At 40.2% G+C, this 24,438-nt stretch overlaps 1 protein-coding gene across 2 annotated transcripts in view; it reads left to right on the top strand.

Moving 5' to 3' along the window:
* The window catches only part of Camkmt (calmodulin-lysine N-methyltransferase), a 440,203-nt gene that overhangs the window by 380,450 nt on the left and 35,315 nt on the right, over positions 1-24,438 (top strand). The window contains exon 7 of one of the 2 annotated variants that reach the window (XM_004627671.2): positions 3,211-3,277. The exons of the other annotated variant lie outside the window; for it this stretch is intronic. Within the exon in view, the coding sequence (XP_004627728.1) occupies positions 3,211-3,277 (67 nt within the window). The remainder of the gene's footprint in view (positions 1-3,210; positions 3,278-24,438) is intronic. 2 annotated transcript variants of the gene reach the window in all.

Below are 24,438 nucleotides of genomic sequence, written 5' to 3' on the forward strand. Positions count from 1 at the left end.
TGTTTATTTTTTCCCATCAGACTACTCTGTCTCACCAAAAATGAGAAAGATTGGCTGAGTGTCATCTTGCATTTCCTCAGCATTCTCTATAAGAAAAGTCCTTTCATGCATAAACGTAACAGTTGGTATTGTTGACAGAGAGTTCATAGACCTCCGTGTCATTCTCTCGATTCATTGGAATAATAAGCACAGTTAAGAATAGTTTGCAACCGTAAGCCAGCAAATACCGCCACAATAAGCATTTAAAAACGCTTTAGAGAGAAAAATTAATAGGATTTATATCATAATTTCCTACCCTCACTTTTAATGCCCCAATTAGATACCAAGAAAGTAATGCAATGTGTTCTTATTTCTGAAATATTTTCTTACTTAGGACAATGCCAACTGTCAGAATGCATGGTCAGTAACTCATAAAGCAATCACTAATTATAGGAAGTGGTTAATATTTTATATACATATAACATATATGTTGTATTTAAATGACTATCATGGCTAATATGTACAATTATATTTTTAAGAGTAAAAAATCAAGTGAAGTAAAATGAAAATGGAGCCCCACTCCTGAACTGTGCTTTGTCTGAGAGGGAAATTTAAAGGTAGGGTTCCACTTTCCTTTTAGCCACACATCTGTCCTGCAATTGCCAAGACAAGGGGACCGGAGGTGGTTGCTCTGTGTCCACTTGATCAGAAATCACATTAAGGCTTTGTTTGCAGCCAGCCCCTCCTGCTGAAGTCTTCCATAAGGTAGGTGCCATTCGGAAAGCGTGACTTGTGTTGAGCACTATGCTGGACATATTGACTGGATTTGATTGGATTTCCTTCATTACCCTGAGGTGACATGGAAAAATGATAAAAATCTATTATTGGACACAATGCCATCCAGCTGGACCATCAGAATCTGACCTCAAGGAGAGGGTGGGGAGCGCAATATCAGAACCTATGAAGATAATATATAAAATATGATTGCCATTTTTCTCTTTGTGCTTGTTTTAATATTTAAAACACCTTCTAAACCACAAAATATATTCCCTGCCCAGTTGTAAAAATAAAGCAGCCTAAATACTGCTGTGAATTTTTTCATTAAAAAAAAAAATTGCTTCCAGAGTATAAATACATGTGCTTGCTTCAGCCTGACCACCCGCAGCCACAGGTTTATAAATTGTATGAAAGTATATAGTGTTCGAATGTTTACTAAAAATTATTAATAGGTTTTCTGAGTTATATAATTTAACTTCCCTGTGACTATTTTATAAAAAGTATTACCTCCACTAACAAAATAATATGTTTTTCTTGATAGATTAGTCATGTACTCATATGACGCCACAGGTGTGCCAGGCACATTATGGCCTGCAGTTGGATGCCATGGAAACACCGATAGGGTGTGGCCAGAGTGTGGGGGGACCTTCATCAGAAACGGTTGTCAGTTGACTCTTGAGTAATTTTGTTCTTCTCAGAATAAAGATGTCAGCTGTCCTTTTCTGCCAGGCATTTCATTTAGAAGACTTTCCTGAAATACTTTCCTCCTGAAATAGACAGAACTGTAGGCCGATGTGTCATTTTACTTAATCAAAACAAGTAGGCAAATTAGTCTCCTTTATTTTTTAATGAATGTAATTTAACGGTATTTAATTTGCATACAGGAAAGTTCACCCAGGAAAAAAAAAGTCTGCATTATAGCACTTTTGTAAACCTCAACAAAGCCCTTCATTAGGAGACCTAATTGATTTTTCCTACCCACTCCAGGGGGAAGAAAGCTATCACAGTACCTGCTCATTCACTCAGAGAAGAAATGGGTGTGCCTGGTGGTTCCAGCAGAGATTTGGGCTTAAAAGTCCTGTGGCTCTGTTCTTACAGGGAGATCTTGGCCAAAGCTTGCTTTGAGTATTCAGGAAATGTTTTTCTGAGCAATAGGGGAACATCGCTTGTCTGCTTGGTGTCCTCCCCATGGGCCCAATTTAGTTCAGCTTGTAGCCTTCACTGGAATTATTTTATTTCTTGTTTATTTAAAACGGCCTTGTTCCAAATGGGGGATTTTGAGGCTTCTTACAGTAACACGTGGCACATACCATGCATGATAAATGAGAAAGTAAGAGCAATTGGAATTAGAAAGCTAGGCAAATATGATGAAGCCAGAAACAAAATAGGGGCAATACAGAAAACATAGGTCACAGGAACTCTTCTAGTTGCCAGAGTTCAGACAAACATTAGGTCCTGATGTGCAGGGGCCATAGCAAAAGCAGAGCAACAGTTACAAAGTTGTTAGGGACCAGAAGTTGAAGCAAAGTCAGTTGATCTGTGGTCCAGTTTTTCCTGGTGTTGAAACCTGGTGTTTTCCCATGGGCCTTGGCTTACATGGCCCTCTGCGATGTGACCAAACAGCTCTCAACATGTCCCTTCAGGAGGGCCTGCCCCTTAGCTCAGTTATTTAAGTGGCTGCTTCAACAGACCAGTCATGCTCAGGGTGCTGTGGTTCGATCCCCAGAACTCAAGCCAGCCAAACGTGCCCTGAAGGCATTCTGAGCCAGCCAAAACAAAACAAAACAACAACAATATGTCCCTTCAGGAACATGGATCTTTTAACTATGGCTTAGCAAACAACTCGTTCCATGCCAGGAGGTGGCCACAGGCCAAGCCATACCTCTACCAAGACAGTCTGCAAAGGGCCTTTCTCTAGACCTTCTTCTTTTTCTTCTTCAGTAATTCATTTTCTCTCCAAGGTGCTCTAAGCTTTTCTTCACCCTTTTCTTTTTACTTCCCCTCACACCTCTCCCTGCTCCTCACTGCCACCTTCCCTGCTAGAATTTAGCAGGCTGGAAATGTTTCAACTGGAACGTGAAGGTCGGCTGGCAAGGCCCTCCCCTCTAATGAAGGCAGCTGCCATTGATCTGCTAGCTCTTCCTAGCAAGTGGGGCCTGGCACCTGTGCAGCAGTCATCCCCCACTGGCATCCCCACCCCAGGCCTTGCTAGGGGGCTACCCAAATGCATGCTTCAAGGGTGACACCACGGCAGCCTGCAGAGTGAAGATCTTGCTTGTGGCACGTCAGCGTTTGGTGGGTGAGGCACACTTACGGTCATCAGCCTCATGCTCTGTAGCTCATCTCATTTTGCTGGGCTGATCCTGTTATGATAAGAAGATCACTGTATTGTGGGGGTTTTTTTCTGAGTCAGTTGACAATCTCTGTGAAGGTTTTCTTAACCATGGCCTGTAGATGTGAGAGACATCATCGCGAGGAATCAAAGGGCTGGTGTGTTTAAGACTCAGAAAATATCAAGCTGGTAAGATACCTTTCTACAGTAGTGTGTTATTTTTATGTTATTGATAATTATTAAAAGTAAATATAGCTAACATGTATTGAGCACTTTGTCTCAGGCCCTGCTGTAAGTCTAAGCACTTTACAAATGTCTCATTTAATGCTCATGAGACTCGGAGGCAGTCAGATACCTTCTGTATGTCCAGTTAACAGTGAGAAAACTGAAGGTGAGTATATTAAACACTGAATGGGGGGTGATGTGTACTTGAAGTTACACAAGATAAGGTGGAGAGAAGCTTGGTCTGGGACCTTCTGAAATTGCTGTATTCCAGTGGCTGTCAACCTGGGGCCAGCGGCGTCCACCAGGCGACTGTAGTGTTCTTTTGAGACATTTTTTACTGTGCTGACTTGAGAGAAGAAGGGGGAGTGTTGCTCCTGGCATCGAGTGGGTAGAGGCCAAAATTAACAGCCAGGGTCATTCAGCACATAGGACCCACAACAAAGAAGTATCTGGCCCCAAATGCCACTAGAGTGTGAGCTAAGAAACCTGCTGTAGTCTACAATTTCAAAAAAAATCAATGTACCTGTTCCCTTTTAGAATCTCTCAATCCTTATTCAGGCTAGGAGAAATCCTCACCACAACCAAAACAATGCTGTGTTTCCTGATGCTGAGTTTTATTTTTGCTTTTTGGCAATGGGCCTAAAAGGAATGAGTCACTGGGTAGTGGTTTTCACATGAAATATCCATATTTCTGCATTTTTCTCCAGTTTATTTAATTCTAGACTTTAGAAGAACAATTTTATTATTTATTTATTTATTTATTTATTTGCAGAACCGGAGATTGAACTCAGGCCCTTATGCTTGCCAGGGAAGCACTTATTCCACTGAGCCATCTCCCCAGCCCCATAATATTTCCTACTTTTTTTTTTTTTTTTTTTTTTTGGCGGAACTGGGGATTGAACTCAGACCCTTGTGCTTGCCAGGCAAGCGCTTATTCTACTGAGCCATCTCCTCGGCCCCAAAGTGAGATGTAATTTATTTATTAATTTAAATTTATTTATTTATTTATATTTATTTATTTTTTGGCGGTACTGGGGATTGAACTCATGACCTTTAACTTGCCAGGCAAGCATTTATTCTACTGAGCTATCTCCCCAACCCTTATTTATTTTTTATTTATGTATTTATGTGTTTTTGTTTTTTTCTTTGTGGATTGAACTCAGGCCTTTGTGCTTGCCAGGGAAGCGCTTATTCTACTGAACCGTCTTCCCAGGCCCACAATTTTATTTTAATTATTTTTTTAAGATTTATTTATTTATTTGGTATAGGGTCTCGCTACACAACTCGAGCTCATAGTGATCTCCCATCTCAGCCTCCCTCAGCCCTGGAATTCCAGGCATGCACCACCATGTCCAGTTTCAGTGGCCCGCACAGCATGCAGTACTAGGGAATAGAACCCAGGTTCTTGCGCTTGCCAGGCAGGCGCTTAGACCACTGAGCTATCTCCCCAGCCCTTAATTATTTTATTTATTACTATTAGACTGTCATCCTTCAGCATTTTTCATCTTCCCTTTTGCTGAGGATATTTTCCTGCCTGAGTTGCCCAGTTTGAAAAGTTGGCTACACAGCTACCGTGCTTTAGAAGCAAAGTTGTGGGTATGCGGGTATGAGGTTGTGGAGTAGCAGTCATTTCTGTCTCTTCTGTTCGTTGGTGAATTCGATGAAGTGTGCATATACCTATATAGTTTTAAATACCACGATAGGACCTTCCGTACTGACCAATGGCCCTGGGGGAATGTGTTCTGGTTTTCTTATATAAACAGACAAAGCAATTTCCCACAAACACCAGGCAGGCCCAGAGAAGGAGAAGGAGCCTACGCTTCCTGCGCCTTTCTCCTCCTCTCCGCAGTACGGACAGGCATTTGTTCTGGATAGGACTTCATTTTTGGAACTGATTTTCAACCTAGTCTTTTAGTTATCAATCAAAAGTGCATTTTCTATGTTGTCCTCATTTACATTTATTTAGTGCTTAAGGTCATCTGTGACCATTTGAGTGTGTTTCAGCATATGGAATCAGGGCATAATAGATTTCAGCTTCATGCTGTGAAAAGAGATTGTGTTTTTACAAGACAAAATGTTGTTTACAGGGTGTTAATAATCACTAATTAATAAACACATCTAGACTTCTAAATTGTTGCATTTTAAGAAATAAAAATGTCAAGTGTTAACATATGGTGTGCAATAACATTTTCCAGCATCTCATCATCAAATAATTGTTGTATAAAGCAGAAAATGTTCAACACAGGACCGATCCCAAATGCTTAATACATGGCCTGTGTTTTTCTGTTCTTTAAAAAGTGCAATTTCTAAATATGTGGCTCTGATGTGTATGGCCATATAGTCCATATTTCAGTGCTCATACAGGACCTCAAAGATAAGAAGAGTTTTGGTTTTTTTTTTTTAATTTTCTTCTGCTCCCTTCTTTCCATCTTTATCTCTTTCTATTTGTGGTCAGTTTCTTCTCCTTAAGCCACTGTAAGCATTTTATCCAAAATCTACTAAAGCACTTGCCAGAAACCAGGTGGACGAGTTAGTCCTTGAAATGTCTTGATCTTGTATTAAGGAGCTACTTGACCACTTAACCTTGAAGCAGCAGAAAGGAAGCTGCCAACCAGTGATGTAATAATCAGCATCCCCCTTCCACCCACTGCTTTCCCACCCAGAACCAGTACAATGCGATGAAAGTATTAGTTCCATGAGAGAAGAAATAAAAGGAAGCCATTCACAAAAGAGCTAAGATATAGTTCAATATTCTTTTTTAGTGCCTCAATGCATATGCAGAACTTCTCCTCCAAATTGGAGGTGTGAAATAACAGTAGCGACAGATAACTAAGAGGTATTTACCATAGCTACAAAGCCTACATGTGAGCCAAATATTTCTGCTATTAAAACACACTTCAAAGCTTGACATGAAGTTTGTAACAGCTGAATGTCTCTTGTGACTTCATTTGCAAAGGAGATGTAAAAGCTGAAAGAAAGTCGTGATATGAGAACTGGGAGCCTAAGAAATAGCATTTGTAGAAAGCAAGAAGCTGCCCAGAAATTTGACTGGCAATCTCAGACTTCAGTGCCTGTGCTCCAGCAGGGTTTTTTGTAAGTGCTATTGTATTGGATAAGTGGATGAGTGCCCCCCAAAGGCCCATGTGCTAAAGGCCTGGCCCTCGGCCTATGCAGATACTGGGAGGCAGTAGAGCCTTTAAAAGGCAGGATCTCCTGGACAGAAGCTGTGTCATTTAGAGCGTGCCTGAAGGGGACAGATGTTGGCACCCTGGCCCCTTCCTGTCTTTGCCTTTGCTTCCTGGCCACAATGAGGTGGGCCAGTGACCATGGGCTGACACCTCCACAACCATGAGCCGAAGGAAACCTCTTCTTGCTATAGCTTGTCATGGAGACCTGCCTGACCGCTCATCTATTTTCTCCTGCCACCGGCTTTTCCTACCTCTCACAAGGGCAGACCCAGGTTATGTGAAACTGATGCTTACTTTGAGACTCTTCTTTACTAGGATGAACTCAGTTATTCTTTACTTTGGTGCATTTTACAGGAATATGTGACCAGTTGAACATGTGACCAAATGCACACGTTCTCAGGGCCCATTAGAGGGGCCTTTGGTGGGCGGGCTCTGACATTAAGCCTCAGTAGGACTGCAGTAAATCTGCCCTGCTCTCATAAACACCACCATCCTTGCCCAGGGTAACTCCTTTCCCTTCCATACTGAAGTTTCTTCCTCATGCCGGTCTGATGTAACCAGTAGACCAACCAGTCTGAATGTTGCTAAGTATGAAAGACATGTTTGTGGGAGTCCGGAAGCCTCAGGTCTGGTTGCATCCAAGATCCGCATATACATAGAGCATTCTATGCATTATAATTCAGAGATACTGTCACTGTCACTTGGTGGCTCATTCACTCATCCGTTCTTGCAGCCCTCCATTCATGTAACAAATGTGTTCGAGGCTCTGCCTTCGGGATTTATCAAGGGTAGTTATTGAACAAAGGCAAGTATACTAACAATAGCTAACAATGAAAGAGCAAGGATATTTACAGCACCTCAATTGTTGGGTTTATCTGAAGCTGTCTTCAAAAATTGTGACAATCTAACAAAGAACCATTTGGAGCGTTTGACGTATACATATTTCTAGGTCTTCCAGAATTAGTGAATAGCGTCATTCTCAGGTTAATATTAGTTAAAAGTTACAATGTTTTTAAAATTCTATTAAACTTACCTCCTGTGATGTTAAAAAATGAGTTTCAGTTAACAAACTATGTGTGAAAGTTGCTAATAAATTTAAATTGTGACTTTTATTGTTCCATGCTAAGCCATACATTTTTAGTAAATTAGGGAATTTATGGCTTTTTTTTTTTTCTTGCCAGAACCGGGGATTGAACTCAGGCCCTGGCACTTGCCAGGCAAGCGCTTATAATACTGAACCATCTCCCTGGCCCAAAAATTCAGGAGGATTTTTTGTTTTGTTTTGTTGGTTTCTAAGGATGTCTTAAGGGCAGGTCTGGTAAGGCATGAGGATCTGGGGATCGAACCACAATATCCTAAGCCTGACTGCCTTCGCTAAAGCAGGCACTTAAAAAACTGAGCTAATAATAGGCAGGCCCCTCTTATGACTTTTTAAAACCCAAATTTTACATTTATGTGACTCTAGAAATAGTTATTGGTCCCTTTGCCTTGCTGCTATTTAGGAGTCATGTCTCTGGCCATCAAATTCCTGTAGAGATGAAATTGGGCAAGTGGAAGCTATTTTTAAAATGTATGCGTGCTCAAGCAGAAGATGAACATTTATTCTATAGTGGCATCTATTTATCTATCTAGTTATTACAGGAAAAATTAAACTCAGAAAAATTTAATTTGGAAAGCAACACTATCTAGTTGAAAAATGTGCTTGGGTTTTTAGCTGAAGTATAAAATTGTATACTAAGGAACAGTATGCAATTATAGAAAGAAATTGTAAACAATTTTAAAGTCATATGTTTAATCACTACTTATTGGGTTGTAAATGCTTCCAGAGTAATTTTTCTGAGTTGTTTCAAAAAATTGGAGGTATTAACATCATAAATGGTGATTGTCAATTAATGTATATGCCTTTGGGGAATTAATACATTAAATTCACAATATTTAAAAAAAAAATAAAATAAAATAAAATAAAATGTATGCGTGGTGTGGTGGTGCACACCTGTAATCTTAGCGCACAGGAGTTTGAGTCAGAAGGGTCAAGAGTTTGAGGTCAGCCTGTGCTACGTAGTCAGTCCAGGCCAGTTTTCAACTACATAATGGGATCCTGTCTCAAAAAACAAAATTCTTAAAATGTATATCCCAGCCACAGGGGATCCCACTGCGGCCCTTCCCTGCCAGCTGCCTTCTGGCCTCCCCTTCTTCATAGCTCACTGCACCTCACCTGTCCTTCATTCACTCAGCTTTCCATCACTATACCAGAATACCTGAGATACCTAGTCTTGGAGACTCTGTTCCAAGAGCCCCCCCCCCCCACTGCCTCAAGCCTCCCAGGGACTTCTGGTGAAAGAGGTCAGGTTCCCAAAGACCTATATTCAATACACTAGGCCTGTTATGATTTGTGTCTGGATGTCCCCCCAAAGCCTCATGCAGTCACGGGGGAAGTTTTTCAGAGGTGGCTGAATCTATAGTTTGTGATTGACTCATGGTCCAATGCTGGGATTAAGGGTATGAGTGCCTGCACACAATATGAGGGATGGAAAGAGGCTTGTTGCTTCTCTCTTCCTCCTCCCTTCTGGCTGCTATGGAGTGGTTCTCCTCATCCAGCCCTGTCTGTCATGCCCCCTGCCTTGGAGCCAGCCAATTAGGTCCTGAAACCTCTACAGACTGTGTGCAAATAAACCTTTGCCCCTTTAACTTTGGGTGTCATGTATTTTTGTCTCAGTAACAAGAAAAGTAACTAAGCCCAGGCTCCTCCTCTCAAAGGTTCTACCACCTCCCAGTAGTGTCTTTATCACATGGAGTTTGGGAGAGACACATCGAAACCATAAGCCCATACTCCTCCCAGCACATTTGGTCTTCCTATCTCTGGCCTTAGTCTTGTCACCTCCTCTTCCCCTGTATACATCCTTCTTTCTAGAAGGGCTGCCTTACCATTTTCTCGTACCTTCCCAGACTACTGAAGTCTACCCTGATCTCTTTCTTATAACTTCTGTTGGTCTTAGAACAGTGCCACAGTTGAGCATGCGTATCTCTTATTTTTCAAAGCATGTGGGCTTTCTTTCTGCTACTAGTTCATTCATTTGTTGACAGAATATATTGATTACCTCCTGTTTGCCAAATACTGTCCTAGGTGCTAGAGATGTCATGGTGAACAAGGCTGAGAAAGTCCCTCCCTCCTTGGAGTTGACATTCTTGGAAAGGAACATATAAGTTTCTTGAAGCAAAGATTCTTCTTATTTTGTTTTTCTGTTCCTTGAAGCAGTTAGTCTACTTGATCCCTAGTATAGGAATGTTTTTAAGATTTGTATTTGGAAAAAAATTTAAGAGAGAAAGAAAAAAAAAAAAGATTTGTATTTGGAGGGCTGGGGAGATAGCTCAGCTGTATAAGTGCCGGAGTTCAATCCCCAATACAAAAACAAAAAAGAAAGAAGATTTGTATTTGGAGTACATTTTGAAAGACATGAATCCATAAGGTTTATGAACCTGAACACTTTAGTGGAAGAAAGTCAAACTCTAGAGAGTCACATCTGTTTCCACATCAGATAGCTGACTTTCATTTCCGGACGGGCGTCTCTGGCACGCGCCTGCAGTGTCTGTCGACAAGCTGACAGTGTGAGGAGGCATTTATCTATTCATTGTCAGGTTGAAGAGGAAGGTTAGTAGAAGGTAACTGAGATAAGAGTACGAAGAACTCTCTTTAAGAAATTTCTGATAAAATATACCTGTTCGTGAGTTTGCTAGATGTATGGTAACAGAATCTTGAGAATTGTTGAGGATTCTAGAGATGCCGCAATCTCGTTTCCTTCTCTTGCTATCTCAGATATGAGGAAGTGAAATTATTATGTGTGCTTTCTATTACTAACATAACGTTGTTGATTTGCTTGACAGCTTTATAGAAGGACTCATGTCCTTGCTACTCAGGGTTTTGCACGGAAGAAACCAATTCTCACAGGAATGTTATATAGTCTGCAGCTCTCCTTATTGTACTAATTGAGCTAGATTTGGGGGACACCTTTGGGGACGCTCCTTAAGGCATGATAAGTTAAAAAATAAAGAACTTTTCTTATAGAATAACATTATATTGGCTCTTCACTGATCAATGTCTCCTCTTTACCACAATCAATCCTCATTCCCCCCAAAATAAGCCCAATTTCTATATTGGCAGATAAATGTGCATGCCAGACTGCTTATTCTCTGAAAATCTCTTCTAGTTTTAAAAGAAAAATCTTTTATTTTTTTCTTCAAATTTTACATCATGGAAGTTACTTGGCAATAATAATGTCTTTGCTTTTGTCTTAGTTACCGTTCTCATGCCGAGACCAAATACCCAACACCCGAAGTTAAAGGAGGAGAGGTTCACTGTAGCTCACAGAGCTTTCATGGTTGGCTGGCTTCAAGCCAGAGGGGGCGTTGCAGGGGGAAAACAGTGCATGGTGGGCAGAAGGTGACAAAGCAGTAGGAAGTGGCAGGTACCAAAGTGGCCCTCTTGCTTTCCCTTATATTCATCTTTTTTCTTTTTCCTATATTTAGGGCAGTTTCTACAGGGTCTCACTATGTAGATCAGACTCATAGTAATTCTCCTGTTTTCAGCCTCCCAAGCGCTGAGATTACAGACATGCGCCACCATGCCCAGTCTCAATCGCCATCTCAGCACACCTTGGGGGTGGGGCTAGCACGGGATGGAACCCTGTCTGTCCCTAATAGTCTACCCACCCCTAATCCTAGCATCACAGCATGCATCAGCCCCAGGATCACAGCCTTCATCCTAGCAGCACACATCCTAGATCCAGCCACTTCTGAGAAGTCTCACCTATGGCAACATGAGGCTTGGAGGGGATATCTAGGTACAGGCATAGCAGTTTTCCAAGTTCTCCACTTTAAAATGTATAGCTATACAATTTTGCATGTTTATATCTGGTAGTTTGGACAACTAATTTGAAGACATTGCAATATAGCAAGCATTGTTGAATTCCTATTGTTTTGTTTGGTGAAGTTTTGTATCATTTCTAATGTTTTTTTTTTCTATTGTGTTCTCTTTAGATAGTAAAAATTGTATAGGCATAATTTAACATTTTTAGAGAATAGGCCACATTATAATCCACTATTAATAATTTTTTTACCTTAATAACAAACATTATTTTCAGTATTTTGCCGATACAAACAATGTTGTAGGTAAACACACCTGTGCATATATTACAATTTTGTAAATACAGCTACAGAACACATTTTCAGAAGTGAATTTTATTTATGTATTCCTACCAAGTGGTGTGATTTATTATAACTTTGTTATAACTAGTAATATGTTTTCATATTACTAGTCAAGACTAATCACTTGATAGTATTCCTTCCTGTCAGAGTTTTCTAAAACTCCTTGGTATTTTAATCCTACTGACATTTTTATTATGATTGAAATAAATTTATATATTACTTTCCTAAGGCTTGATATTTTATTTTTTATTTTTATTTGGGGGGCTTAACATTGTGAAGATTTTTAGTCTTCTTATTCAAGAATAGGGTGCCTTTTTATTTAAGTATTTTAGGTATTTTACTAACATTTTCATCTTTTCCTTAGGTTATCTTGGAAAATTATCCTTTTTACTGGTTTTCTTAATGGAATTCTTTTAATTCGTTATGTTTTCTAAGTACTTGCATTTACACAGGTATAAAAGAGCTATAGGGTTTTGTGTAGTAAACATTTAATCATTTATGAGTCTTGGTTATTTCTAATACCTTGCCACTTTGTCCTCTTGAGTTTTCCAAATAAATGACCATTATCACCTGCATGTGATGACAAATTTTACTTCCTTCTACTTCTTTTACCTTTTCTCTCTTTATTGGATAAAGATGTCCACAATTATTACCTTTGAGTCCAAGTTTGAGAGTCCTCTAATATTTCACTATTAAGTGTGCATTAGCTTTTGAGTTGAGATATTCATGATAGCTTTACCTTATTAAAAGAATCTTTTGTGTTGATTCCTATTCTGAGATTTTATAGGTATATATGGAACTTCAGCATATGTCTTTTCAGCATCTTTGGAGTTCATCAAATTGCTTTTTTTCATTTCACTATGACAAATCATACTGGGCCAGTGAGATAGATCAGAGTCAGCGAGATAGCTCAGTGGTCTAAAGCACCTGCGTAGGCAGGCTTAGGCAAGCATGCAGGGACCACGGTTCAATCCCTGGCACCACATGCTGCACCTGCCCTGCCCCAGGGCAGTCTGAGCCAGCCACACACACACACACATACACACACACACACACACAAATCATATTAATGAGTTTCCTAATTGCAAAGTTTTTCTGCAAAGTTAAAAACTTGGTCATGGTGTCTTGATTTTTTAATTCCACTATATTTTAATAATGTTATCTGGGATTTTAAAAATAATGTTATTGACATGTATAATTAATTCATATCCTATACAAGTCACACATTTAAAAATATAATTCAATGACTTTTAACATGTTCAGTGGCTTTTATTTTTTTTTCTTTTTTATTTTTTTCCAGAACCGGGGATTGAACTCAGGGTCTTTCGCTTGCCACGGAAGCGCTTATTCCACTGAGCCATCTCCCCGGCCCCTTCAGTGGCTTTTAGCATGTTCAGAATTGTGAGTTGAGCTATAGCATAAGCACCTACTTGACAAGCACAAGGTCCTGAGTTCGATCCCCAGTACCAAAAAAGGAAGAAAGAATTATGCAATCTTCCTAAGCAATTTTAGGGTATTTTCATCATCCTCTAAAAAAATCCTGTGCCTGCCATAGTGACTTCCTAGTCTCTCTCTTACCTTTTCTCCCTCCCAGAGATAAGTAGCCATGAACTTATTCTGTCTCTGTGCATTTGGTTTTTCTAGTGATATGATATAAATAGAATCAAACAGTATGTAGTTTTTCTTGTTTGGCTTCTGTCATTTAACATAGCATTTGTGGGCTCATCCATGCTGCAGCATGTTCCAGGACATTTGTCTCTATCATTTTTTGCATGGTTGAACAATATTCTGTTATTCCATATATTGGAACATCCTGCAATATTCCAACATGCCATATTTTATTTATCTATTCATTAGTTGATGGACATTTTGTTTGTTTTTATTTGGCTATTATGGATAAGGTTACCATGAACATTCATCTGCAGTTATTTTGTCTATGCTGGGTATCGAACCCAGGGCCTTGGGTATGCTGGGCAAGTGCTCTGTTACTGTGCTACATCTCTGGCATGTGTACAAGTTTTTGCCACAAATTTTGTTTTTCTTATGGTCATATGATAACTTTGTATTTGATATTTTGAACTGCCGGACTGTGGTTCTGTGTAGATCAAAATAATGTTTATCCCATTATTTTATGCATTTGAGTCATAGTGGTAAGAATAATGAAATTCCGATGCTAAAAAAACATGCACGGATTAAAGTGCCTGCTAACAAGCTTAGGGGCCTGGGGTTCAATTCCTGGGCCTGCTGTGCCAGCCCTACCCCCAGGGGCACACTGAGATGGCAATTGATATTGGGCGTGGTGCTGTGCACCTGTAATCCCAGCTCTTGGGAGGCTGTAAACAGGTGGATCACTGCGAGTCTCATCTAGTAGTGAGACCCTGAACGCCCTGTAGACACTTCCCTAAAATATAGAAAAAAAAAAAATGCTGCAGGGGCTGGGGGTATAGCTCAGTGGAATAAGTGCTAGCTTGGCAAGTGCAAGGTCCTAAGTTTGATCCCTGGCACTACCAAAAAATAAATAAATGCATAAATAAATAAATCATGCTGCAATTAAAGTGCATAAATTTATTTTTGTTTTTGTTTTGCAGAACTGGGGATTGAACTCAGGTCCTTGCGCTTGCCAGGCAAGCACTTATTCTACTGAGCCATCTCCCTGGCCCCAAAGTGCATAAATTTGAAAAAATAAAGAAAAGAAATAAAATCGCCAACCTGTAATAACTGTGTATCAAATGCCACATAGTTGTAATTTCTAATTCATTAGTTCTAATATTTTGTTGTCACTATTTTGCTATTATATTGATTAATCAGCTATCACAATTGTGGAATCAGAGATATTTGAGGTATAAAATATGGAGTAAAATAATTAGTACCTTTTGTTTCAGGTTCTTAAACCCTTAACAGTCTTTTTTAACCAGTCACCAGAATGATAGGGATTTAAATGTTAGACAAATCTTTATTCCTTTTGGACCATGAAGTTAATTTATTTCAGCAAAATTCCAGATAGAAACATGGACCTGCCATTGGCTTATTATTATTTATTATTTATTTATTTAAGTCTTTTTCAGACAGCATCTTGCTATGCAGTTCAGGCAGGCCCTGAGTTTACTTTGCAGCCCAGGCTAGCCTCAAACTTCTAGGGATCCTCTTGCCTAAGCCTCTTATGTACTGAGATTATAGGTGTACACTACCATGTCCGGCCTCTGCCATCAGGCTTAAAATCAGTCTGGAAACAAGATCCCTGGGTTCAATCCCCAACATCATAAAAGTAAATAAATAAATTCTATCTTTTGGGTCACTGTTAGTTCCCTAGAGTGACATCCTCTGTGAAATTTCTCATTTGAAAAAATCTGATGCTTATAAACTGAAGCCTAGACTTGCAGCTAAAAAATGTTCTACATCTAAGTATATATAGATAGAGATCCTCTGGAACAGGCTTTCTAAACGTGGCCCGTGCCCATCCCTCTGGAGCTTGGTTTAGAAGCCCAGTTTCTATGTATCAAACCAACCTTGCAGAAGGAGGCTCCAGGGGCCGAGGCTCCTGAATCTGATATCTTAACCATCCCCTCCTGTGATTCTGGAGCACAAACTAAAAACTGGTGAATGTTGAATTTTTAAAAAAAAAAAAAATGCACACCTGTAATCCCAGCACTCAACAGGCTGAGGCACAAGGATCGTCATGAGTCTGAGACCAGCCTGGGCTACAAAGTGAACTCAAGGCCAGCATGAGCTGCATAAGGAGACCCTGTCTCAAAAAGACAGGAAAAAAAATTTATGGCAGTAAAAGACATTTCCATTAATCTGCCTCCATATATTCTTTCTTCGAACATGCTTATCACAGCATTCTTGGCCTCTTCTTGCTGTTTTATGACATGGTCCCACTATGCAGTTCAAGCTGTTGGGTTGGTCTTGAACTCACGGTGTAGCACAGGTTGGCCTCAAGCTCCCAGCAATCCTGGCTCAGTTTCCTCAGTGCTGGGATTATAGGCACACATTGCCACACCTGGTTCCTGCCACTTTCTGAAGCACTTCTGAAAGTCTTCTTTAGTGAGTGTGTTTAGTTTTGCTGTTATCCTCAGTGTCTTGAATTGTTTCAAAATATTTACCTTTCCTGGTCATGCTGACTTTGGGGAAATGCCAGAAGCTGCCTAGTGTCAGATCCAATGACTAAGGTAGATGAAGATACACTGAAGTGTTTTGACAGAAATTGCCATAAATGTTTGATCAATAAGGGCGATCACAAAGTGAAGCCAAGGAAGCTTCATGAATGTTTAAATTAAAAAATGTATTACACTGCAGACACATTGCCATTTATCCCTTTTAAAATACTAAGTACTCTAGCTTGCTTCACACACACTTAGCCCATCATTTTCACAGTATCTTTTGATCACTCTTTGTACATGTGGATAAGCACATTTTATATCTGAGATTGCTGTTCAGATCAGTAAACTGAAAGCACAAAGAGAAGTCCGTGGATCCCCTCTACTTGTCTTTAGTGAAGGACAGGTCTCTTTGATTTTCCTTATGCTGTTTTGATTTTCCATGTAAGGGAGGCCTTTATTCCCCACTTTGGGCTCTGAATTTCTATGATGTCATCTTATAAAAGATGTATATGGCAATGGATAAGAGAAAATTATATAGATAAGAGAATAATCTGATTAGTTTCTTATTGACCGGAAGTACACATCAGAGGTGGACAAGGCCTCAGGGATAATCCAACAGCAGTTCTCAGCCTGAGGTGGCCCAAGTGCTCACCTCTGTGCCCTATTTGTAGTTTGGTTTTCACAATAACTAGAGATTATTACTAACATTGGGGGTGGGCGTGGAGAGTAGCGGTCATAAACACCCTGCAATGCAAGGGACAGTTCCCTGAATGAAGAATTGTTCTCTCAGCTGCTAATATTATCCGGCTTAAGAAACATTCATTTTATGCTTGGAGGTAAAACGGAGAGGCAGATAGCTTGCTTAAATCTTTTATAGTATCGCCTTGGTTCCTGGACCTGTGTGACAGTACATGTGTGTGTATGCTATGTCTGTCTTGCACATGTTCTTTAGGGACATGGAATTTGTTAATAAATAACTTTTTGCCTGAAAAATTCAGTAAGCAACTATTTTGTCCAACTTATTATTCAACTGAATGAAATAAAATATAATTCAGTGTTTAGTATGTGGGGGCACTGTGACGGACTCTTTAGGAATTAGGAAGACAAGAAAGGTGGGGTCCCTGCCTTTAGAAACCTCAAGATATCCAAACAAGAGTCAGACACTTGCCCAGCTCCCAAGATCAAAGTCAAAGTGAATCATCCTGCCTAAGTATCGATCCAGGAGGATTCAGGTAGGAGATGGTCACTGGGCTGTGACTTAGCAGTTACAGGCTGGGCCTGGGGACTGAAGCAGGCATTCCAGGTGTTCACAGCAGTGAGGGGCTAATTTTTGATGTAGATATGGACAAGGTGTGTCCAGACTGACGTAGGTACTTGTGATGATTTGGGAGAAGCCAGGGCAGATAGAGCAGCTATGTGCTCCCACCAGGGAGAAAGAAGAGGGAGATGGGAGAGAGCACAAGAAGGGGGCATCGGGCAGAGGTCGGCATCCTGGCCCGGGTGGTGGTGGTCACAAGCATGTCTGCTTCGTCGTAATTAAGGCGTACATTTGTGTCATGTAGTTTTCTTTGTGTTTCATTTGGCAACAAGTCTTTCTTTTATTTAAAAACAACTTGAGACAGAGACAGAGACAGAGACAGAGACAGAGACAGAGAGACCAACCCTGAGTGAGTGTAAATATGGTGAGTGAATACAGACGCATTATAGAGAATTGAGCTCATGCTGGTGGTAAAGAAAATGAGGAGTTAGAGCCCACACGTAGAACATCTTTATGACAGCACTTAGGTTAGGAATAAAAGTTTGTATCTTCTAACGGTGCTATGTTAGAAGCTTTGGAGATATCAAGAATTAGAGCTAAAGAAACAGCTCAGAGGTAAAGCCCTTTCCTGATATGCATGAGGCATGATTCAATCCACAGTATTGCCCAAAAAAAGGCAAGACCAAGAGCTAAGAGCCTTGCTATGGGAACTGGAAAGGAGAAGATACCAAGGATACAATCTTCAGAAATGTCTGTTTCAGAATCAGGAAATTTGCGCATAAAGGGAAACTGAGAAGGGGGTAAGAGGAAGATCTGTGAGGCAGAGTGGTGTGGGATGAGTCTGCTCCTCATGGAAGCAGGTTTAGGGGAGGAACCGAAGAGATCGCGATCAGTAGTGTCAGCTACTGCAGATCTCTGAAGGTCAGGCAGGTTGCAGAGCAGGTTCAACGACCACGGGGAGAAAGGTCACATAGGTGGAGGTAAAGCTGTGTCTACTCCCACAGGAATATTAGTGGCAAAGGCCAGTGAGAACAAGCGGAAACTGAGGCAAGGGAGGAGTTGGACACACAAGTCAGTACAGCTGCAGACGTGAAAGCGAAGCTGAGGACCAGTGAACATATGAAGAGAGAGAGAGTTCGTATTCCACCTGTTTCATGGGGCAAGGCTAAGATTAGTGCTTCTGAGGCACCAGCACCAGTGAGGATTGTGGTGGAAATGCAGATTCTCGGGCCCCTCCCAGAGAAACTGGCATGGAAATTTGGGTTTGAAGCCCAAACATCTTGTGCCTTACCAGACTGGTGCTTCTGCTACATGCTCAAGTGTGAAAAATACTGCCCCAGGGGGAACAGAAGGGGTGCCTTCAGCAGTACACAGGGGTGGGGTGTCTCCTCACTGGGAAGAATGACTCCACTGCCTCTTAGATAGGAGGAAAGGAGAGAAAGATGAAGGGGGAAAGACAGTATCAGCACATGTTGGACTTTCTGTAGCGTCACCTGCTGAGAATGAAGATGTAGAATGTCCTGCATGTGCAGAACACTCATGTGTCATCCCCGCCTCCAAATCTTTGTCTCTTGAAGAATGTCCAAGGTGTCCTTCCTCTTCTCTTCCCATCCAGATCCCGTCTCTGAGGTCAGGGCAATTAGATCTCCCCCAGCGTGTCCAGTCCTTGGTGCTCAGGCTCGGGTGAGAGCTTTTGTGCACCTGTAACCCTTTCGTTCTGTGTGTTGTCTTCCAAATAGGTCTGTGTGTTCCTGACAATTATGAAAAAGCATCCTCTTGTGCCACTGTTCATACTGTCCAGGGAGGTTTCAACAGCACTCCATAGATGCCTGCAAGTTAGGAAGCCAGCAAATGGGCGTCTCTTCTCATTCATTTCAGTTCTAGATTTAGATAGTGTACTTCATCCTAAGTGTCTGAAACACTATTACAGAGGCTTCTACCATATGGCAATTTAAGACTCTACAAAGGATCATGAAAAATGGAGAGACAAGTGGCAAATAGGTAGCCATTTGAAAAAGCAGCAGCGATTCACCAGTTTAGGTAAACACTGTAAATGACTTAAATGGGCCCTCTGTTGAGGGTGATCTCTGACGACATAGGTGTGGAAAGTGAGATGAAAGAAACCGTGGGAAAGGCTCCTGGGATCCTCTGAAAAGAAGAATGCCTCTAATGTCCATGCAGAGAAAACTGTTGCCTCCCCTACTGCTGGTAAGAGAGCTCATTTAAAAAAAAAAAAAAAAAAAAAAAAACACAACTCTAGGTTGTTTGCCTTTAACAGGTATGATCAAGAATTGTTAATAAAACTTTGAAAAAAAAAAAAAAAAGAATTGTTATCAGGGGCTGAGGATTGTGCCCAGTGGTAGAGGGCCTGGTCTGCATGTGTGAAGCCCTGGGTTCTGTCTACTTCATTTAAAAAAAAATAAAATTGCATCAGGACACTATGTCTGCAAATATTCTCTAGGAACTGCTTTTTTTTAAGCCGTGTAGTTTCAAGCCATCACTCACTGACCTGCCAGCAGTTGTCTGCAAATATAAAGGCAAACAAAGAAATGCTGTCCATTGGGTTTGTATGAAGAAAAATGCTGTAAATCTCCATAGAAAAAGTTCTCTATGATTACCACAATGAAATACAAATTGGGTTGAGCCTATTTGGCATTAAGCTTTATTATAAACTCAAAAGATTTTCTGTTTGAAACATTGTTTTATTGTGAATTTTGCATCACAGAATACAAATTCTATCAGAAATGAACTTGCTTTGTGCTCTAGTTTGAAACCCTAAACTCTTAAAGCCAGAATGAGAAGACATGAGGCATTCGTGCAAGAATAAGGGAGGAGAAACTGCTGTTTATCAAGTACCTACTCATAATACACTCTCATATTGTAATGCTTTCATATACTGTCTCTCATTCAATACTTAATCGACCCTACAGTGCAATTGTTATTGTCTCTTCACTTCTCAATCTGGCTGGCTTTTCCTTTTTTTTTTAATCATTGATTGATTGATTGATTGAGCACAGGATCTCACTTCCCAGCTTGGCCTCATAGTGATCCTTCTATCTCAGCCTCCCCAGCCTCCCAGGTTCAGTGGCCAGCATGGCACCCAGAGCTGGCACGGCATGCAATGCTGGGGTTTGAACCGGGGTCCTTGCATTTGCCAGGCAGGCGCATAAACCACTGAGCCACCTCCCCAGCCCAATCTGGCTGGCTCTTAAGTGGTGGTCTTTGAAATCAGAGCAATCCAGCTGCAAAGCCTGTATATTCTTTCTGCCACACTGTACCTGTGAAATGTACTTGATGTGGCATGCCTAGAAGCTAACAAGATTTTTCTAGAACCCATATGGGGAGTTCAGGATAGATGATTCATCTTTCAACTTCTCCATCCATAAAATAACAAAACTCAAGTAAAATTTGATACTGTAATGAAATAAAATGGAGACAACATAAATTTTATATTGGTGTAGTGTAACTACAACTAACATGTTGACATGATTTGGAGTTTTGGTAGAACTATCCTTTTTATGTTTTTACACATGAGCATTATGCCTTAAATTGTAAAACTTATGTGGTCAGGGGTCTAGTTACACTTGTGTATGTACACTGATTTTTTTCAGAAGTTTTTTTTTTTTTTTTAATAATGTTTTGTGGTAGCACCTGCTTAGACAAGCACAGGGCCCAGGTTCGATCCCCAGCACCACATGCCATTGCAGCCCCGCCCCAGGACAGAGCCACAGAGTTTGGGCATGGTGGCCCATGCCTGTAAACCCAGCACTGGGGAGGCCGAAAACAGGAGGATCACTGTGAGTCCAAGCTGCATAGCGAGACCCTGTACCAAACATGTTAAAAAATAATAATAAAATAATGTTTTGTGGTAAACAGACGTTTAATAACATTATAAACCTTTGAAATTTGTGTATGCCTTGAAACTGTCACCACAAGGGAGAGTAGCATACCCATCGCCCCCCCCCCAAAATTCTGTCCTGCTTTTTGGTTCTGACCCCCCTAATTCTGCTCTTTTAAGTTTCCTCCTTCCCCAGGAATCCACTGAGTTTCTTTCTCTCACTAAACATAGTTTCTACTTTCTAGAGTTTTATTTATTTTTTTTAATTATTTATTTATTTTTATTTATTACATTTATTTATTGTGTGTGTGTGTGGCCAGCTCAGCCCACCAGGGGGCGGGGCTGGCTGGCATGCGGTGCTGGGGGATCGAACCATGGTCCCTGTGCTTTGCCAAGCTTGTTTCAAGTAGGTGCTTTAGACCACTGAGCCATCTCTCCAGCCCTTTCTAGAGTTTTAAACAAAGGGAATAGTTTAGTGTATGCTGTGTTAGTGGGCCTTTCTGCTTGGTGAGGTAGTTCACAGGGCGCACATGCGCTTCCTCGCATCCGTGGCTCTCCGCCTTTCCCTCCTGGCTTGTGCCCAGGGGGTGCGGGAGCTGTTTGTTCTCTCACCTGTTGATGGGCTTTCTGATTGCTGCCACGTTTGCACTGTTACAAATAAAGCTATTATGAACCTATCTGTACAAGTGTAGGTGTGCTTTCTTTAGGATTAACACTGAGGAGTGACATAGGTAAATCATAGAGACACGGATTTAACCTTTTAGGAAATATACCAAACTTTCAGAAATGGTTGTGCTATTTTATATTCCCATCGTAGTATTGGAGAATTCTTTTTTTTATGAGCAGAATGTATTTATTGAATATTGAATATTTTCTCTACATCATTGCCAACTCTCAGTATGATCAACCTTTTAAATTTTAGCCATTGTAATAAGTGTCCTTTAAATTACAGTCATTTCTGTAAAGAAAGGATTCTCATTGGAGTTTACTTCAAATTTCTCTAATGTCTAATGATGTTGGATATATTTTTATGTGTTGATTTGAGACTCATGTATCTTTTTTAAAGTGTCTGTTAAATTTTGACCACTTTTCAGAAATTGTATTGCTTGTTTTTATTGACGTATCCTAGTAGTTCTTCATATGCACTGAATATAAGTACCATGGAAGATAAGGGATTTGCAAACATTTTCTCCCAGCCTGTCTCTTATCTTTTCATTCTCTTCATAGTGTCTTTCTAAGGGCAAACATTTTTAATTTTAATCAGTTTACCAATTTGTTCTTTTATGGATGATGCATCTTGTGTGCCTAATAAATCTTTATTTGGCTGTTACAAAGATTTTCTCCTGGGCTGGAGAGATGGCTCAGTGGTCTAAAGCACCTACTTCGAACAAGCTCAGCAAAGCACAGGGACCGCGGTTCAATCCCCCAGCACCACATGCCAGCCAGCCCCGCCCCCTGGTGGGCTGAGCTGGCCACACACACACACCCCACTCTCTCTCTCTCTCTCTCTCTCTCTCTCTCTCTCTCGCTCATAAATAAAAATTAAAAAAAAAATTATTTAAAAAAAAAACAAAGATTTTCTCCTACATTTTCATCTGTAAGTTTTAAAATGTTATGTTTTACCTGTAGGATTATGATCCATTTTGAGTTAATTTTTACATATGACTCAAAATACAGATTGAAGTTACTTTTAAAAAAATATAGGGGCTGGGGAGATAGCTCAGCGGTCTAAAGCTCCTGCTTAGGCAAGTACGGCAACTGCGGTTCAATCCCTGGCACCACATGCCATGCTAACCCTGCCCCCAGAGTGGGCTGAGCCAGACACACACACACAGATAGATGCCAGTTTTTAATACATCATTTCATTCCTTGTCTATCTGGATTGTCTTATTCAGTTTCTCTTAAGTTGAAATAATCTCTAAGTGTTTTATATGTTTATGCTTTTATAAAATGTTTGTGTTATTATAAATGACATAAAGCTAGTGATTCCAATTTCCAGTTACTTTCATTTGTACAAAGAAATATAGCTATTTTTTTCTATTGATCTTGTATCCCACTAGCCTGCTAAACCCTCATTAGTTATCATAGCTTTTTTGCATATCCTATTGTATATTTTACATAGATGATTGCGTTGCCTACTAATGAGTATAATTTTATATCTCCCTGAAAAATCTAAATGCTCTTTTATTTCTTTCTTTCTTTTTGGGGCAGGGCCTGGGCGGCATGCAGGACTGGGGATCAAACCCTGCTCCTGCTCTTGACAAAGCAAGCGCGACAAAGCAGGCACTTAGTCAGCTGAGCTATCTTGCTGGCCCAACTGCAGATTTTTCATAGATAAATTTTTCATGTTGAAAAAGTTTCTTTCTATTCTTAAATTACTGCAAGTTATTTTAAAAATAGAGAATAGACATGATGGACTTTTTCAAATGCATTTTCCACACTGTTTGAGATGGTCATATCCTTTTTTCTTTTCTTTCTTCTTTTTTTTTTTTTTTTTTTTTTTTTGAGACAAGGTCTGACTGTGTACTAGTTCAGGCTGGCCTTGAACTCACTATGTAGCCCATATAGCCAGGCTGCCCTCAAACTCATACCAGTGTTTCTGCCTCACCCTCCCAAGTGTTGGGATTGCAGGTGTGCACCACCACACCAGCATATGCTATTCTTTAGTGTGTTCATACTGTGGATGATATAGATCAATTTTGAAATGTGAAACCAATTTTTTATAATCTTAGAACAACCCCACTTGATCAGAATAAATGGGTATGCATATGAGTTTATAAATATGTTCTATGAACAACTGTGTATGTATTTATGCATACACACACATATATACTGTTTATTCCTCAATATCTTTAGAATTTGTAGTGCTACCACTTCTTCTGTTTATCATATTAGTGATTTATATGTTCTCCATTATTTTCTTGACCAGTGTAACTAGAGATTTACCTGTTTATCTCAAAGAACCAGTGTTTGGCTTCATTAATGTTTTATCTGTTTTTTTATTTCATTGATTTCTGCTGTTATCATTATTATTTCCTTCTGGGTATGATGAGTTTAACTTACTCATTTTTTCTTATTTATCTAGAAATTGAGTTCATTGACTTGATCTCTTTTCTTACTATAGGCAGCTAATGTTATTAATTTTCTTCCAAATTTTTTTTGGTATTTTGATGTTTCTATTCAATTCAAAATGCTTTTCTTTTTTTCCCCCATAATTTTATTGATAAACAAATAGCAATGAGACCATTTCAAACCAAATTGGTAGGACAGTTTCGATAATTAACACATTGCATACATTCTTCCTAGTGGTTAATTGCTGTACAAGATGTGGACATGATATCCTATTTACAATCACCATTAGAACAAATCACTCTATTCATTAAGAAAATGTAACTATAGGGGCTGGTGAGATGGCTCAGTGGTCTAAAGCACCTACTTAGAACAAGCTTAGCAAAGCACATGGATCGTGGTTCAATCCCCCAGCACCACATGCCAGCCAGCCCCGCCCCCAGGTGGGCTGAGCTGGCCACACATACACA

Source organism: Octodon degus, unplaced genomic scaffold, assembly GCF_000260255.1.
Source record: "Octodon degus isolate 3935 unplaced genomic scaffold, OctDeg1.0 scaffold00020, whole genome shotgun sequence".
NCBI classification, from domain to species: Eukaryota; Metazoa; Chordata; class Mammalia; order Rodentia; family Octodontidae; genus Octodon; species Octodon degus.